General features: G+C 31.8%; 1 protein-coding gene across 1 annotated transcript; it reads right to left on the bottom strand.

Annotated features, from left to right (window-relative positions):
• Positions 1-11,039: 11,039 nt before the first annotated feature.
• On the bottom strand, positions 11,040-13,002 carry LOC114414799 (transcription factor RAX3-like). Its single transcript, XM_028379219.1, has 3 exons — positions 12,678-13,002; positions 12,407-12,536; positions 11,040-12,116 (listed from the first exon to the last, which is right to left on the bottom strand). Exons 1-3 carry the CDS (start codon positions 12,811-12,813, stop codon positions 11,315-11,317), a joined length of 1,068 nt encoding a protein of 355 aa, XP_028235020.1. The 5' UTR covers positions 12,814-13,002; the 3' UTR covers positions 11,040-11,314.
• Between the last annotated feature and the right edge of the window lie 5,477 nt (positions 13,003-18,479).

The raw sequence follows: 18,479 nt of genomic DNA on the forward strand, positions 1-18,479 counted from the left end.
AATATAATTAATCTTTTATACAAATTTTTAATGTAAGCCCATGACATACTTACTTTGTTGACTGGACTGTCTTCAACACAGAGATAGAAAGAACACGTTATCATTAAACGTTTAAACCAAACGCATAAATGTTCATGTTTCCCTTGAACCGGTTTCTGCATAAAACCTTTCCGTGAAGGCGAAATCCGTTCACGTTTTCTTTTCTTCGACACTGGTTTTTCTTCCAAAGTTTTCCCTAATTTCACGCCCTTCACCAACCAATTGTTCATTCTACGCAGGTACATTCTTTCTCAAATATTTTTGTGCTTGTTTTCCCCTGTTTTACGTAACAATGAAGTAACCATTAATTTTGTGTATAGGTGCCTAAGTTTATTTAATTTTACTAATTAGTATTTGTTTGAAAACTTTTTCAGTTGAACTTAACGCCAATCCATCCTCCTCCCCTTTCCTTTTATGTTTGTGCATTGGAATGTTAGAAACCTCCATTTGACAGGGTGCAAACGGATTCCCAAACACACCCTAGGTAATTTACTGCACAAGTTTTTTGCCCCTTTTTTTCAGGTTTCCTAATCCTACCTTTCGGTTACGTACACTACCAGTTTTAACTCTGATTTCATGAAAACCAAGTAGATTAGTTACAATACCACATTTATGAATTATATAGACTCTCTGGTTTTCTTTGGTAAATTGCGCGAGGGTATTAACTATGATGAAAGGTTTGCAATACTTGATGCAATGTGGCTTTGCTTTTAAGCTTCACTTCTTTCGATTGGTTTTGGTGTGTGATAGTTTCAGATGAATGATCATTCTTTTCATTTCCAAAAAAATCCTTTGCTTCTCTGTATTTTTGCCTATTGTTTTTAAGGTAAAATTCACAAAGGTTATAAGGTGCAACTTAACCATATAATTAAAGGAAAGGATATTTCAATGCCGTGCTCCTGAACTTATCCAAAGAAAGCCATTTTTTACTGGGACATTAATTAGAGTTTACTGTCAAGTGATGGATATGATTTTGATACCTTATGTCTGTTTTCTCAGGTAACGAGATCTGTCGAGTTTGCCTCAGTAGGCAGAGATGGACATTGCTGCTCTTTTAACTTCTGCTGGAGTTAACATCTCTGTGTGTCTGGTGATCTTTTCACTCTATTCAGTATTACGGAAACAACCCAGCAATGTCCATGTGTACTTTTGAAGAAAGGTAGCTTCTCGGCGTTCAAAAAGCCGTGATCTTTGTTTGGAAAGATTTGTTCCCTCTCCGACTTGGGTAATGAAAGCATGGGAAACAACTCAAGATGAAATGCTGACTGCCGGTGGTTTTTAAGAGAATGGTTGTGTTCAGGTTGTTCAATCATTTTAAAATTGAAACTTTTTTGAAGCTTCATGTCTTATACTGTGGCAGGCTATGGTGAAATGGTTATACTATAAGTTTTAATCTGAAATCCACAAGATGTCAGCCTACTAAGTGAAGTTATCTTAATCCTATATAAGTTGAAGTGAATAGATGGTATGGTATTAGGCTCAATTATTTTGATATTTCCTTTGTTTTTGAAGTCTACTTTCTGGATGCACCTGGTCCCAGGAATCATATGCCAGGAGTACATGTTTTGATAACATGGCACCAACATCATGCACTACAAAAACTCTTGATCAATATTTATTAAAATGCTGAATGTTTTGCATAACAATTTTATGATTTGCTCAAGTCTCAGAAATAAAGGAAGCCAAACATTAAAAGTGACCAGGAAGTCCAAAGCGGGATAGTGTTGCAAGTCACACTTCACCAACTGTATTTACCCCTAGGCCTAGACTCCGAGGAGTCCATCATGGTCTCTCCCTCCTGATTCAGGTGTAATCCAAAAAATATTTTAACACATAGACTCTACCTATGAATTATGCAATACACACAATTACTCAATTATTTTTCAAAATTATTTTAACTCATCGCGCCTCAAGTGATTAAACTCGTCAGGTTTTCACCGTGGAACCCATCACAAACTCATTGCGCATTAACTCGAAGGATCTTACAGTTGTATGATTGCATAATTCATGACTCACAACTCAATACATACAACATCTCAACATCCATGTATTTCACAATTCATTACATACTAAAATTTATCAATTATAGACAATCTCAATCATAATTTCATAATCAATAAAATGGTTAGAATTAATTCATTGAGACCGTGCAAATCAAATTGGAATGTCACTTTCGGTTATATACATATGATTATTATTATTATATAATTCAAATTGAAATCAAAGCATTGAAACAACAAATAATTCACATGAAATCAAAACTTGCAACATAGGTAAATAAGTCAAATTTGCACAAGTGAAATTCAATCACAATGACAAGCGAAAAATTTAGGAAAAATAGAGTTTAATTTAAAAAAGAAACAACCCAAAATAACTTAAAATTAATCCTCTAGGGATCCCTATACATGTTCATTCTAATCCCTAAGCGTGAGTAATTCATCACTTATCTCGATGTAATTGTTCAAGCGTTATTTGTTAGCAATGTTGGCGTTTCTGGTACTCTTTGGAGGTTCTCCTCCGATTGGGATTCTTGTATGTCAAAGAAAAAAAGAACAAAAAATGTTGTGTAAAAACTCTCTAGGTTAAAAGTTTTTTTATACAGTGAGAGAACTAATGAGTTAATTTTTATTTTTTTTTTATTTAAATGAAAAATCAAAAGACACAATTGTTCCATGGTGAACTACCATGCTAAGAAATTTCTTGATCTAATTCTAATATTGATATCTAAACCTCTTTATCTCAATTTGATTTTTGGTGATTCACTTAATTATTTTCTCTTCTGTGACACTGTTTACCTGGGAAACAAGTTTAAACTGTTTGTAACAGAATTTTGTCTAGGCCTCCAACATAACGTATAATTACCTTTTAATGTGAACATAGAAAAGCCAGGTTACTTATGTAACTTGGAGGAACAAAACAATGAAAGCATCATCAAAGGAGCTTCATTCTTTGAAATCTGTAGAATAAAAGTCGTTCTTGGACCAGCTCGTAACCATTTTAGCTGTTAGAACGAATTGGTTCTTGACACAGTATTTAAGCCTTTTTTTTTAACTATTTAAGAGTTTGATCTTGCTGTTTCCGTTATTTATCATTAAGAATTAATTTTAGTATATGGTAAAGTTGGTCTGTGTATTAGCTAGACTCCAAGTCTTAGGGGCTCTAGCTTAAGGGGGCGTGAGATAAAAGAAAAAAAGAAAGAAAAAGCATTCAAATGCCTCAATCTAACAACTTGAATTATTAGGAGAGTTGGTCTTGGACAACTGGACAAAGATACCATAGATTGGATTATTTAGGGGCGAATAGCTGACAAATAGTTTCTTTTGGGGTCATTCTTAGAAGATTAATGTGTATTAGATTGATAGATGTCTATCCGAAAATAAGAAATTTAAGAAAGTGACAAGTGCTGAAAATATTCAATATATTATAAGGTTCATCATGTATTTTGCACAGGTTCGTGACTTTATTTCAAACTTATTATTTGGCTGAATCTATCTCTAATTTCTAAGCCTCTGGATCTGGTCGTCTGATACATTAAAATACTTGTAATATTTACTACTTGTGTATTAAGCCACAAATCAGGCAGTCATTACTGGGATTTGTTTGGACACTGCAATTATACAAGTACATATAGAATCACACTCCTTTTGGTCCTAGAATTGCATTTTATGTGATGTTAAAAGTTTATGCCCATTTAATAAATAAAAAAACATGCACACGTTTTGGACTCTAATACAGGAGTGCAGCTGCTTTCGTGTTCTTTAAAAGTCGGTATGCTGCTCTTACGGTTGCCCAAAATCTTCAAACATCAAATCCCATGTTATGGGTCACAGACCTAGCTACCGAACCACAGGATGTTTACTGGGCCAACCTTTGCATATCATACAGGCAACTATGGATTCGTAGGATATCTATATTTGTGGCTTCTGTCACCTTCGTGCTTGTATTCCTTATCCCTGTCACATTCGCACAAGGCTTTACTCAACTGGACAAGCTAGAGAGAATGTTGCCTTTTCTGGCAGGAACGCTTCAAAAGTAAGATTTTGCTCTTTCACAAGGGACAAGTTTTTCTCAATATTTATGGATTTGAATTTTGAAAGAAATAATTATGCATGATAAATTAAATGTGGAGATTTATTTAATAAACCCTTTCTCTGAGCAACAAAGGTGCATTATATTGGTATCCATATACGATTCTAGGCCTACCACAAATTTTGTTTTGCACATTTCAAGATTTCTGAACTTATTATATACTCTATAACTCTACAAATTATAGAGCTAAACCTGTAATTGCAATATGCCCCCATAAATAGATGATATTGAAGAATTTGTTAAAGCTGAGTAGATCTTCAAAAAAAGCTATAAAGAAGAAATACAAAACTGTAATTCTTGATAAAAATGTTTCCATTTAGGAATTGATCAACTCACTGCATGTTTGGTTGTGGATTAGGGACGTGAATTTCCATGTCCAAGTTAATGTTGGCTGTCTTAGCTTTAACGTATTCTTGAAAATTGACGTGGCTTTTAGGTTCTCAGAAGTGTTTCCAAACACGCTGTCAACTGGTTAACTATGTTGATGAGTGGTTAGTGAGTAACTACTTGCTGACTTAACTCTTTATTCGTATTACCAAAGGTGGAAGTATTTTTTTTACCAAGAATTCATTCTTTGTAATTTCCCCCCTAGATTTTAAGCCATTCTATTAGTTACTGTCATCTGCTCTGCTTGTTTGGCAGACCTGGTGTTTGTATATTTGAATACTAGTTGAAGTTGCTTATTGTTTGTCCTTCTACTTCACCTAATTTTAGTTTATAATTTTACACATACGCACTTTGTTTTTTACCTGATAAAAGAATAATTCATTAAGCCAAAGAAAAGAACTACAAAGAGATGGGAGGATGAAGGATCCTCCCTGGCATAAGAAAAAAACATGTAACGACAAAGGGAGAAGAGAAAAATGAAAACAGCAAAGGGGGTGGCTTAAGAACAATTTTAATGAAGATAATCTGGATTCCAAATAACTGCGAAGGAAATAGGAATTGGACTTTCCGGGAAAGTTTATCCTATTTTCGATGTAATTGTAAATTGTGAATATGCATTATATGATAACAACACAAAGGCTAATTTTTTGTTAAGTGCTAAATATATAAATAAGGATTTTACCTCCTTATGCTCTTTTTTAACGTAAATAAATATGCATGATAATTAACAGCATGTTTGGAGACGATTTCTGACCCACATTTGGCGTAAAAATTCACGTATTCACAGAAGCAGCTAGCTAGCTGTTGCTTTCACGTTTTTTATCCTGTGGAAGTGGAAAACTGCGTGTTCAAATATTTTTTTTCCAAACACCCACTAAGGTAATTTAGAGAAAGGCTACTTTGTTTGGATACGCGATACTGAAAGCACAAGTATTCAGAACGAAGTTCTTCTCAAAACATGTCAGAAAGGGAAATTAAAAGACAACAGTTCTTGGGTTCTTATTATTTGGGTACAAGTCTTGGGTCTTATTTTTCATCTGTATTACTTTAATTACGTGAGATTTTACTTTACAAAATACTGGAGTTCGGCTATCGAATGTAAATTAAGGAATGTTTAATATATTAAACATTGTTCATTATTTAAAAGAAGAAAATAATATATATTTTCTTAAACATGACTATCCTTGTGTTGCAGTAATCTGGATCACCCTATAGATGTGTTACGAAAAGAATGGTTATTCTTCTTCTTTTTTTTCGACAAAGAATGGTTATTCTTTTGACACTAAGCCAAAATTCACCAATTCATTTGCGAATAGTTAGTTCTATTGGAGAACATGGGGAAAATAATTTTTTTAATGTGGAATTAGTCAAGGAACGAGTGTGTCTGTCCCAATGAACGACGAAGGTAAATCCTATACTTTCTTTATAAAAAGTAAATCATTTACTTGGATTATAGATTCTAGAGCAACAGATCATGTTTGCAGTTCTTTCCGTCTGCTTGAATCTCATAAGCAAATCAATTTGCCTGCAATTATTAGAATTTCAGAAACTTTATTGCTAAAAGATATATATTGCTTGTCCCACATTTTGGCTTCAATTTGCCGTACGTGGAAGCGTTTGTTTAAGTTAAAAAATTGTATTCTCAAGAATTACATTTCCAGGAATTAATATTATTTCCATAAATATGTCTGGTTATCATTAGGAATTTTAGAAAGAAATATTTAATTAAAAAATCAAAAAATAAAAGTGAAATAAGAAATCTGAAGAAAGAAGTGGGAATAAATAATTATTATAGAGAATAACTTTCATTCCCATAAAAATGCAAGATGTTCACCTCTTAGCATGTATGAAAATAGAACATAGCATAAACATGTGCATTTCATATTTTCTAAAAATCAATTATTTCTGAAAATATTTTTGTAGAACTTGTGGACTTGATAGCAAACATGAGAATATGATATTCTCAAGTTTATATTCTCAAAAATATTGGGATCTCTATTCTCTAAACTCGTTGGATTAATGTAGTGCTTCTTCATTTTTATTGTCTTTAGTTGTGTTATTTAGTATTTTCTTGTGAGGAGGATTAGTTCGAGTAACTTACATCAAGGCCTTCATCATGTTTTAAATCTCAAATCTAGAATAATTTTTAATTAGTTACTGATGTAAAAATCTTTAAAATAATAACATATCAACATTACTATTTTTTTTTAAAAAAAACTATATATTGAACATATTGTAGATATTAAATAGCATGAGCCAAAAAAGGCTGGAGGATAACTGTTATGCATAAATATATTTTGTGATTAAATTATATAAAAATTGTTAAATTTTTCCTCTTTTATTGCTTCTTTTTATGTGAATAATTAAAATTTTAACAACATTTGAAATTTTGTCCAATAAGTATTAAATTGGTATATTTATACTATTTTGATGGTGTATTTGTTGCAAGAACACAGAAGAAAACTTAGAAGAGAAATTGAAGATTTGAAAATTCTCGTTCAACGTATCATATGCGCTCAGCGGACAACACTCGTTCAGCACAAAGAAGTCACATGGAGAAGTCCGATACATGAAAGCGTCCTTAGAACGACTCGCACGCTAAGCGCATGACCACCGTCTCACTCGCTTAGCGAGACAGTCGCGTTTAGCGCAAGGTAGCGTAAAAATTAAGCTAATTGCGCCTTATAAAAGAAGGAGGAAGCAAAGGAAAAAAAGACACAACTAGACACTAAGATCCATGAAATTAGTGCACGAATATGAAGAATCCACCCTTAAGAGTCGTTCCTTCCCTTCATCTCCATCTCTCTCTACCCTTTTCTTTTCTCATCACCCTCTTACAATTGTAAAGTTTCTCATGACAATAAAAAACTAAACCTCCATTATTGGGAGCCTGACAACCAAACCATGAGTTTAATTTGATTGATTGTGACTTAATCACCTATATTCATAGTATGTTTTAAGGGTTTAGGCACTGAAAAATGTTACTCTCTTAGAAATTGGGAAAAAATATCTAAATAGCTCATGTCTAGGGATAAAATGATATTAGTCTATTTTATGCATATCTGTTTCTAATGCAATTATTTACTTAGTTTATTCTCTTAAGGGATTAAGAGAGAAATTAGATAAATTTAACTTTTCACTTGAAGGATCATGATTAGAGTATACAGGTAGATGCATGTGATAATTGAAATAATATTAAATAGAGAAAAATCATTATTATATTAAGAATAGTTTTGTTAAGTTATATCCAAATATATTCGCATCCTGAATCAACCTTCATGTCACAACCCTCAAAGTGTTTATTTTTCTTGCTCTTGCTTGTTTTAAATCATTAGTTTAAATTTATGTCAATCTATTTTTAATTTTCCATCTCTTAAATCTTTAAATCAATTCATTAATTATTTGAAAATTAAATATACATCAATCTAAATATAAATAAGTTCATGTAGACTCAAGGTTAGAATTTCCGTTTTACTCTACTAATTGGAACAATTTGATGAACTTTGTCAATAAATTAATGGAAGAGAATGAATCACGATTCTAAGATATGATATATTATCTTTGGCAACTTTGACAAAAAAAGAAATAGAGTGAGCCAACGTCGGCTATCATTTTCTCGGTATTAAAAATTGTCTGCAGCTATTCTGAGGCAATGTAAGAAATGCAATTAACGAACAAAACATGTTTGTCAGGTCTAAGGGCGGGACTGAATTTTGATATGTTTACATGTTAGTGAGTGTCATTATCACAACATAAACAAATAAGGCCATTTCAAATTCCCATTGATTATATGATACGGATTTAAATTTGCTTAGGATTCAGAATCCAGATAGAAGGTGACTTATTATTAAAAGAATGACAGATGAAATATGCTATAAGAGAAGTCGTCGTTTGGCTGTTGTCAGGTTTAGGGCATGCCCTTCCTATATGGCCTCAATCACGGATCGGTGTTAATTAGTTTTGTTTTGTTGTTCAATTATTAATTATTATATTTCTGTAAAGTATGAGCTAACTCACAAGTCAAGTTTTTAAATCCTTGTTTTATGTTGTAGGATTGTTCTTTCATGTTTTTTCTGGCTTTGGGATATTCCTTTTTACTTTACAGAACGAAATTATTCATATTGTAAACTATATTTTTTAAATAATTACTAATTGCTTATAGTTTATTAAGCATGCATTTTTTAGATGTTTTTATTTTATTTATTTTTTAGCTCTTTGGCGTGCTTCAATTAAATTTATGTAGCTATATATGCAATGTTAAACTACTTGAAAGTTCAGTTACTGATGGTTATAGATATTATGTGTGCGTGTCATCAGTTAATTAGAATTAAGGAGAAAGTATTAATTAGAGCTTTTTTTTATGATGTGATTGAATAAAATGCTATCTTCTTTCTAGAATCACTTCAACAGCTCTGATCCTACCCAACACACATACTCCTCTAGAATCAGTTACTTCAATGTTGCTATATTATTAGTGTAAATATTTATTCACATCATTAATTGAGGCTAGGAAAATATGGTAAGGAAAGGGAACTTTAGAGGGATATTCTAAGAAGTTAGTAAATTATATATTGAAGAGGTTGGATCAGTTAATGGGACCGAAGTTTAAAACTGTTGACAAACTCATAATAATTAGACCCGGATCATTCACACATATGTCAACCAATTCTAACAAATCATGACCATTACTTACCAGATAATATCCATAGTCAACAAAAATTCATCTAAAAATCATTACAACTGTAATCAACTACACATTTGCACACGCGGTCAGTCAAAATATATATGAGCTATTATATGACAATGACTGCTTTGACCTTTTGAGCAAACAAGTAAAAAATGGTATCGGTTGGTCCATAGACTAAATATTTCGTGTTGGATATGCGATATATATGACCGATGATGTAAAGCTGAATCATCTCTTTGTTTCATCTTTTCTTTGTTTTTCACACTAGCTAGCTGAGATTCAGCTAATTAATAGGCACAATATTTGAAAGTTACCAAAAACTTTTCGTAATTTTGGGAAGTGTGTATAAAAATCCCTCATTATTTGAATACATGACTAAAGTGTCTTTTTAATCGACTCAGGGTTCTTAACTTAACTTTAGAACTTGAGTAGTAAAAACTTGATAAACTTTTAAATAATACTACAATAATTGTAAAAGATGGTGAAACCCGCACTAATAGTATGTTGTCTTAATGTTTTTTGTTTTAATTTCTGTACTCATACCAGAATTGTTGTAAAAAAAACATTAAGTATAGCAGAAATCAACGACTTTCTTAATAATGATGGAAACCAACTATTAGAAGCTCCATGTGTTATTATCATCTATCAGTAAGTCTTAAAACTTGAAGCGCGCACATCACTATTTATATCCTCTATTATTTTCTCGGGGAAGGGGGGGAGAGAGAATAAAATACATGTGGGATATACCTTGTTTGTAGAACATATAATCAAAGGGAATTTCTCGAACTTGCCGCAAATGCAAATCTAGCTAGCTCTGACCGATTGAGCAAAGATATACAAAAATCAAGTATGGGGTTGGAGTATAAACTAATCTGATTTTGGCAGCATTTACTATATACTTGCATTCCAATCTTGCAAAGAAAACAACCATTATTAGACGAATCTTCTGAAACGTTCAGCATTCCAGTAGATAATATACATATAACTTCACAATGTGTACGTTGTTACTTGTTAGTTGTTACTTATAATTGTTTTCGTGGTTAAAAACCATATCGTACGTCCAAAAGATAACTAGCTGTGTACTTAGCTTCGACTAATCTGAATAAATACATGATGAGATTAATAAGTGCATGCTTAGATACTTCATAAGAAATCTGGACCATATATGACATTTCATTGTTTATAATAAAGATCAGTCTCAAAGGTTAATCTCAAGCCCCATCGATGTTAAATATTAGTGCTAAAGAGGAACTAATCCCTAAGAAGGTATTAGTGATAAGAGAAGAGTCATGGTAGGTTGTTTAAGTTTTGTACTCAAGACCAATTATTTTCTCAGTGACACTGAGTCGATAATGATCTAACTGAGCTTCTCACCCATAGAAGGCTACTCGCCAATAATATAGAATTGCGAAATTTCTACGTAAAAGTTACTTAACAATATAAAATTTACTTATTGATTGCCAGAAATATAATGCTAAACAGAAATGAACTTCTGAGCATGTGCCCTTTGACCAAAAAAAACCATCTTGCATTTATGAGTCGCATATACCTATACCTACCATGTTATCAAGGGATGACTACAGACTATATGGCACCGTCCCTAGTGCCCCTTTCCAACGATTACCTAGAATTTAATTTTATCTTCTATAGGTATATGAATAAATAAACGTGTGAAAATAATTAAACAGTACGTACATGGTTAAGTTTTTCTGACAAATGCGACCGTTGTAGTAACTAAAAAGGAAATGAATCCTTTATATTTGTCCAGCTTAAAAGATAATGTGAACTAGTTTGTATACTTGAATTTAGGTCTAATGCTGCAAAATACCTAGTTAGCTAGCTTGGAACATAAAAGGATATATTTAAATGACTCTCAAGATTACAACCAAATAATACACAAACAAATCAGATAATTAAACTGCACTGCCACTAAGGGATCAGCACATGAGAAAGTCTCACATAGCGGACAAGTCTCTAGTTATATATAAATCAAGCTGATTTTTATTATCTATATGGGAATCAAATACAAAGTTAATTCCCTTTTGCTAGCTTCAATTTGGATACATATAATCCCAACCTCCACCAATTGATAACAAATAATGTACACACATGCTATTGCGCCCCCGGGTAGCTCAACTCTTGAAAAGCACATTCTCGTGGCATCTCTTGCCGCACACCCTCGTAATTCGAAGCAACAAGAGAAGGATACATCAGAGAACTACTGGTTTCACCCCAATTAGTACTTTGCCCACAACTTGAAGAAGCACAAGCACCCATTATCTTATTATCAGTAATCATTTCCTCCCCATAGAAGAACTCCAACGACCCACCTAATAACCTTCGAGAATAATCATTAGAAGAAACCATTTCCCCAATTGCTGTGGTAATGAAACTCCCTTGTCCTTGCACCAACTCAGCACAGTACTCATTACTCTGACCAAATTGTACTTGATTGTGGCCAATAGAGTTCATGCACCCTAGTGCAGAAGAACCAACATGGACTTGCTCCTCTTGAATTTGTTGTGTTGATGAGAGAGAATTTGAACCATGTGGGAACTGAAGATTCAACCCATCTAGGATGGGTTGATAATCATCGGAGAATCTCCCTCCAAGCTTGATTAGAAGCTTTCTAATGGAATCTTGGTCGTTGAAACTTGGACTTTGGTTTGTGTACGGTGATGAAAGTGGCAGCACTGGAATCTGTGGCCAACATGGATGTAATTGTTGAGCACTGTTTTGCTGAAGCAAGAGCGAGGAACTGTTCTCCTGTTTAAGGATACCACCGTTTCCTTTGTTGCGTGCCTGTAGTTCCTTACGGTGTTTCCCTAGAAGCTTCTTCTTCAGCCTCGTGTTCCAATAGTTCTTTATGTCATTATCAGTTCTTCCCGGCAATTGTGCTGCAATGACCGACCACCTGCGTTACATGACATCAACAGGGTTCATTGTCAAACTCACATGTATCAAGTTTATTTTAGAAAAATAATATTGTCAAGAACTTTTTGAAGATTTTTTTCTTTCTTTCAAACATTTATCCTCTTTCTGAAACAATCTTAGTGAGAGCTTAGTTACACTCAAGACTTTTCACTCTTCTCCAAAGATGTGTTTTGTGGTGATGTAACCCTTGACTCATTTCGCAAACTCAGACTGCCGGTGTTGTAAACTGAATCTCACACGCGTTAAGTTAGATTATATTGTAAGACCTACCTGCTTCCAATGCTAACGTAGAGGCTGCAAATGATGTTGTCTTCTTCTTCGGAGAAACCACCGTGTCTGATGTTAGGGCGGAGGTAGTTTAGCCACCTGAGACGGCAACTCTTGCCACATCGTTTAAGGCCTGATTCAGAAATGAACATACGTAAGCCGAAAACAAAGAAACTTATAGAAAAGTTAATTTGTTTACTGAATGATATAATTGGTGGTGACAAATAAATAGGGTTACTTGAGTAGTAGTGTGTAATATGTATGTGTATAATACCAATCTTTTGTGGCAAAGCGATCCAGTTTCCTCCGGTTCCGTGCTGTTCGATGTAGGATTTGAGTTTGGTATCTTCTTCTGGCGACCAAGGACCTTTCTTCACGTTTGCTTTGTCACAGCAAGGTGCCCTCCCCATGTTGTTGTTGCTCTCAGCTAGTGCCAATTAGATTGATTTACTTGAGATAACCCTTCTCTATTTACTGTCAGAAATAATTGAGAAAGAGAGAGAAACTTGTGTGTGAGAGAGAGAGAGACAGAGTGTTATTTAATTATAAAACTAGGAGCGGATAAGCATGATTCCAATTGAACATCCCATCGTACAATTTTAATAAAAGGGTGTGGCAGAAAAGGTGTTTATATAGAAAATTCCAGCTATTTAGTATTGCTAGGACAGGAGAATAAGGGTCGTTCTTCTTGTCTTTCTTAAACCGGAATCAATTTTTTCTTGCACCTTTTTAAAGTCCACTCCACTCTGACCCCTTGCTGTACAAGGATATACGAGCATATATACGACATGCCTATAACTCTTTCTTTTGGTCACTATTTCCTGTTTCTATGCAAAATTAATTGGTATGTACATTGCTCTCCTTTTTTTTTTTTATGTAAACACATTGCACTCCTTAAACCATGATTTACATTTTATAGCGTTAATTATTGGAACATTATGTTAACATGAGATGCTGCAACTTTTTTTTATTTGGCCAGGGATAATAGGATGTAGAGATATTGATTTTATAAATTGCTTATGGAGTAAATTGTTCTACCATCTGATTCAATTTTGTTATAAAAAACAAATATTAATTATCACCTTGTTCAACTACATATTTTTTATGGTAGAGTAATAGCATTAAAAGACGTTGAATTAAGTTTTTAAATCTGGATCGATGGAGGATCGAGTTTCTGTAGTTTCCCCCCACGAAGACATACCAGAAGCATTTAAAATTTTATTTGTTCTAACATTCACTCAAAAATACAAATAAGCATATTCTAGTATGGTTAGATAAGTTTTTGGACAGAAGAATAGGAAGAGTTGAAATTTCTAAAAAATTAACAATCCAAACACTTCTGTCAGTGAGTGATTTATGTTTGAAGAGAATACAATATTAAAGCATTATATATATATATATATATATATATAAATTTCATGCAGCAAGTCTAATTATATAATTATGAAAGGTTACAAGGTTCTATTTTAAAACACATGTATGGTTTAGCATGTCATTAAAAACGAAGGAGATTTTACTGTTCATCATATTGATTTTCCTCAACTTAATTTAGATTATTCCAATACCATGTAGCGTTCGGATACTGGAAGTCATAAGAAATAAAAAAAGATTTAACAAGTTAGAAAATATGATTATTTTTTTATAACTCTTGCTTTGATTTATATAGCCAATTAGCCATAATAAAATTTGTATAATTTTTGTTAACCACTACCCTCAATAAATCAATTGGTAAAAAAAACATTGAAGATCATAATAAAAATGCGTTGTAACATTATATTTTACATTGATTAACTATTTTTAATTCTTTCCATTTCAATTAATCATTAATTTTGCTCAATATTCAATTATTTTATTTTTTTGTCTATCATTAAAACTCTTCTCACGTATTACGTCGATGTAACGTTCTTTGAGTTGCTTTGCTGTATCACTTCAATAACGGAAACAATAATTAATAGAAATGAAAATGAAAAAAATAGAAAGAAGAAAATATTTTTTGGGTATTTATAAATTCATAAGGGGAATGACGAATACAAGGAAAATATGGGTAAAAAACACTTTTTCCCTTAACTATTATCTTATTAGTTCAATTTCTATCCTCCTATATCAAATTAAGTTTAATTAATACACTTTAACTTAACACAATTTATTGTAAAAATTCTTTTCCATCCATTTTAATAGTAAAGTTTAATTAATCAACCTTAGTTTAGCACAATTTATAGTAAAAATACTTTTTCATTCGTTTTAGCCGTTAATTTTAATAGGGTTACACGCACATGCTTTGCACATAACTTTTTGACAAAAAGATGTTAAAAGACGAAAACACACTTATAGTATATATTTGGAAAAAGGACTATAAGCTCTTTAAGCCATAGGAAGCAAGCAATCCTAGAAGATATATAGATGCCGAGTAATTGATGCTGTTCTTGTAAGCTTCAAAGAGTACGCTTTGACGGATTTTGGAGGGTAAAGTGAGAGTGTTCAATTTCATTACGTAACCTCTTTTCTTTCTCTCTCTCTCTCTCTTTTTTTTTTTGCCTTAATTGTGGGCAACATTTGGTAAAAGTTTTTTTTCTCTTGCAAATACATTTGTTTATCATGGTATCCGTATAAAGTAAGTCTCATTAAAAATTATGATTTATTTTTGTTGAAGATCATAAAATTCACACAAAATGAATATTTTCTTCTCAATATAATTTATTTCATTCTAGTCAATCAAGACACTTAATTAAATTAAATGAAAGATAAAATTATATTTCCTTCGTTCTTATATATAAGACTCAATTATCTATTTCGTTACGATTAAAAAATGATTATTTTAGTTTATAGTAATAAATTTATCTTAAATTTATAAATTATTTTAAAATTTTTATTTCTCACTCTTTTAATGGATGTTGTTAATATATTTTCTTCCTTCTTTTAATGAGGTGTATTTTTAATTTAAAAATAATTAATGTAAAGGATATTATAGATTGAGTCTTATAAAAATGAAGTAAATATCATTTTAAATTTAGATATTATAAATAAGAATGAAAGGAGTAATAAGTTGCGTTAAATTGAAGTATACTAAGCTTATTTTGATACATGATGATGAAAATTACATGTAAATACAAAGTTTTTTTTTTTAAAAAAAATGTGTCATTAATTTGTTTCAGAAGTCCAATATTTTGGAAGGAATAATACTGGAGGAACTTGGAATATAAGCGAGCCTTGTTCCATTGGTTTTTTTTTTTTTTTCATCGCTCCCCTCTTGTATGGGATAAAGACTTTCAAAAATTGTTGCGAAGGCAACTGTTGACACCCCTGCCTTCATGGTTAGGCTCTTCAAAAAAAAAATCAAAGCCTCTTAATTCCTCTTTTCAAAGTAGCCTTTTGAAAATAAAAAAAAAAAAAAACTATGCACTTCAATAAATAAAAACAAGAAACAAAATTGACGAACAAGGATTTGCATAAGCCCATAACAGCAAAAAAATGATAAGATATGTATAATTTAACTCTCAAAAGAAGAAAAGAATTTGCTTGGTCTAAGATTTTGATAGAAAACCCTGAATACGGGATTATTTTCAAATCTGTGAACAGAAGCTCCATTTAGTTGCTGTGAAAAAAAAAAGAAAAAAAGAAGAAGCTCCATTTAGTTAAAAACTCCTCTGAGTTTGATTTGCCGATAAACAAATCAAGTCGTCCATCGTCTTTTAAGGACGTTTGGATTATATGTTAGTTCACATTTTTTCACGTCATTCTTGATGGTACTATTTTTTTATTATTAATGAAATGATATAAGTTATCTTTCTAAAAAGAATTTTGATAGAAAAGGAGAAAAGTCAGACTTGAGAGAGGAAGAGAACTTAGATGTTAATTTTGTAGGGCCAGTAACTCACTAACCAAACTTCACCCAGACGAGAAATTTAAAAGCACGATGTTGAAAATTATCATCAACTATGAAATCAATCTCGTTGCTTTTGCAATCCATGTATTTTAAAATTGGAAGGTTATAGAGTTTCTAGAAGCAAGAAATACAAGATACAAGCAGCATTGAAATTATATGGAAAAATTGTACGATTTTCTTCGTTGTGGTTGGTGAACAAATAACCAACAAAGCAACAAGATAAAAGAATGCCGTGAGGACCGAGGCAGCAGGTTGACCAACGAACAAGCTTCCACTCTTTCCCCTGTATTCTGTATACCGCCCCCAGTTGTCTGATTTTCAAAGTCCAAACCATGACACTAATAAAAAAAATAGGAAGGGTAGAAATAAAAAAAAGTGTTATATAAATAAATGGAAGTAAAAAAAAAAGAAGTACAATAGAATTCTGTTTATTTGAATAAATAAATTATATAAAAAAGTAATATTAATTATAAAATAATTTCTTACTCTATTAATAAAAAATATACTAAATTTAAGAGATTAAAAACGTAATTAAATTTTACTTTTTTATATATTTCACAAAACGACAAACATATCCCTATCACACGTTTCTTCTCATCCGTACAATATTTCATGCCATTGGAATAAATTTTAGAAAAATTTCCTTTGGACACCCAAGGATACCCAATATGTAGGGAGATAAAAAAAATATAAAAGATGAATTATCAATATAATTAATTATGGAACGTAACAAGAATATAGAGATAAGAAAAATACTATCAATCGAATACGTGCCTTTTTATTCTTTCTCTCCCATTTCGATTTTTAATTTTATGCTCTTGTTATACATTTATTTTGTGTCTCTTGTTATTATTCTATCAAATTACTTATTTTATTTTTATATTAGGAAAAAAAGAGAGAAACAACTTTATACCTCTTCATTTTTTTAAAATAAAACCACACGCGTTTTCCAAAATCAGAACAAATTTAGGTTGAATGGAAATAATATAGGATCTATTAGTACTTTCTTATTTTATTTTTTCTTATTTTTATTTATCTCTTTATTTCTTTTCATTTTTTCTATATATTAACACTTTTAATTGTAATTTATTTTTTACCTATTTTCATACAATTTTTTTAACCACTTTATTTCCGTCCATTATGCCAAATAAGCCCAAACTTTTCTGCTGTTTAGTGGGTAGAGAGGCTAGTGTCACGTCAGGGACGTCATTTGATTGACTTTTGGGTTCTGTGTATCCTCAGCGTCCAGGTTGGTTTGGTTTGGCCACATGTTAGTGCCTTACAGACTTGAATGAGAACCAGCGCAGCCATGTAATAGTAACCATTTACAAGCTTGGCACGACGCAACAAAATTTGTTATTTCACACGTATTTCACGCTCGAAAAATGTTTGATAAATACGTATTGTGCTATTTAATACCTAGAAAGAAATAAAATAAATAAAATAAATAAATATAATACAATTTATGATATAATAAAAAGAGAGATAAAAAATAAAAAATAAAAAAATTTATTTTTTCAGATCTAAGATTTTTTATATGAAGATGCCTTGTTTTGTCTCTTTTATCATTTATGAAGAGACATAGGACTGGTTGCTATGTTGACACTTGACAGCGCCGAAAAAGTCTGAATTAAACAACACATATCAAGCTAATTCATGTTTTTTGTTAATATTTTTATGTGCATTAAAGGTATATACTTTTTTTTTATAATTAGATATTATTTTTTTCAAAGACTTAATTTATATTTTATACATTGACATTACTAAACTAAGTTTTATCAAGCGTGACGGGCTTTATTAGTAAATGGCGTGTGTTTTTAACCCATAGTAAGTAAAGAATTCCTACCACTTAGAATACTTGTCTTTATTGACCAATCATCATTTAAAACATAAAACAAAGATGCAGTCAAAATTAAAATAAAATGATGCTATAGAAAAAACGATGATATTGAGGGGGGGGGGGGGGGGACAAAAGCTTTGTAATAAGACTTGCCCAAAGAATCCGATGGTTTGGCAGAAAATACAAGTAAGCTCAAATGTATAATGGTAAATAAATAATTGAAGAATAACGACAGAGGTCTCTGCTGACTATTTGGGCCATATCATGCTCTAATTTCCATGCTTGATTTGACCTGCAAGTTTGAAAAATCAATCATTTCTTGACAATCTCATTCCTCAGTAGTCACTTGTACA

The sequence above is a fragment of the Glycine soja genome, chromosome 6, assembly GCF_004193775.1.
Source record: "Glycine soja cultivar W05 chromosome 6, ASM419377v2, whole genome shotgun sequence".
Taxonomy (NCBI): Eukaryota; Viridiplantae; Streptophyta; class Magnoliopsida; order Fabales; family Fabaceae; genus Glycine; species Glycine soja.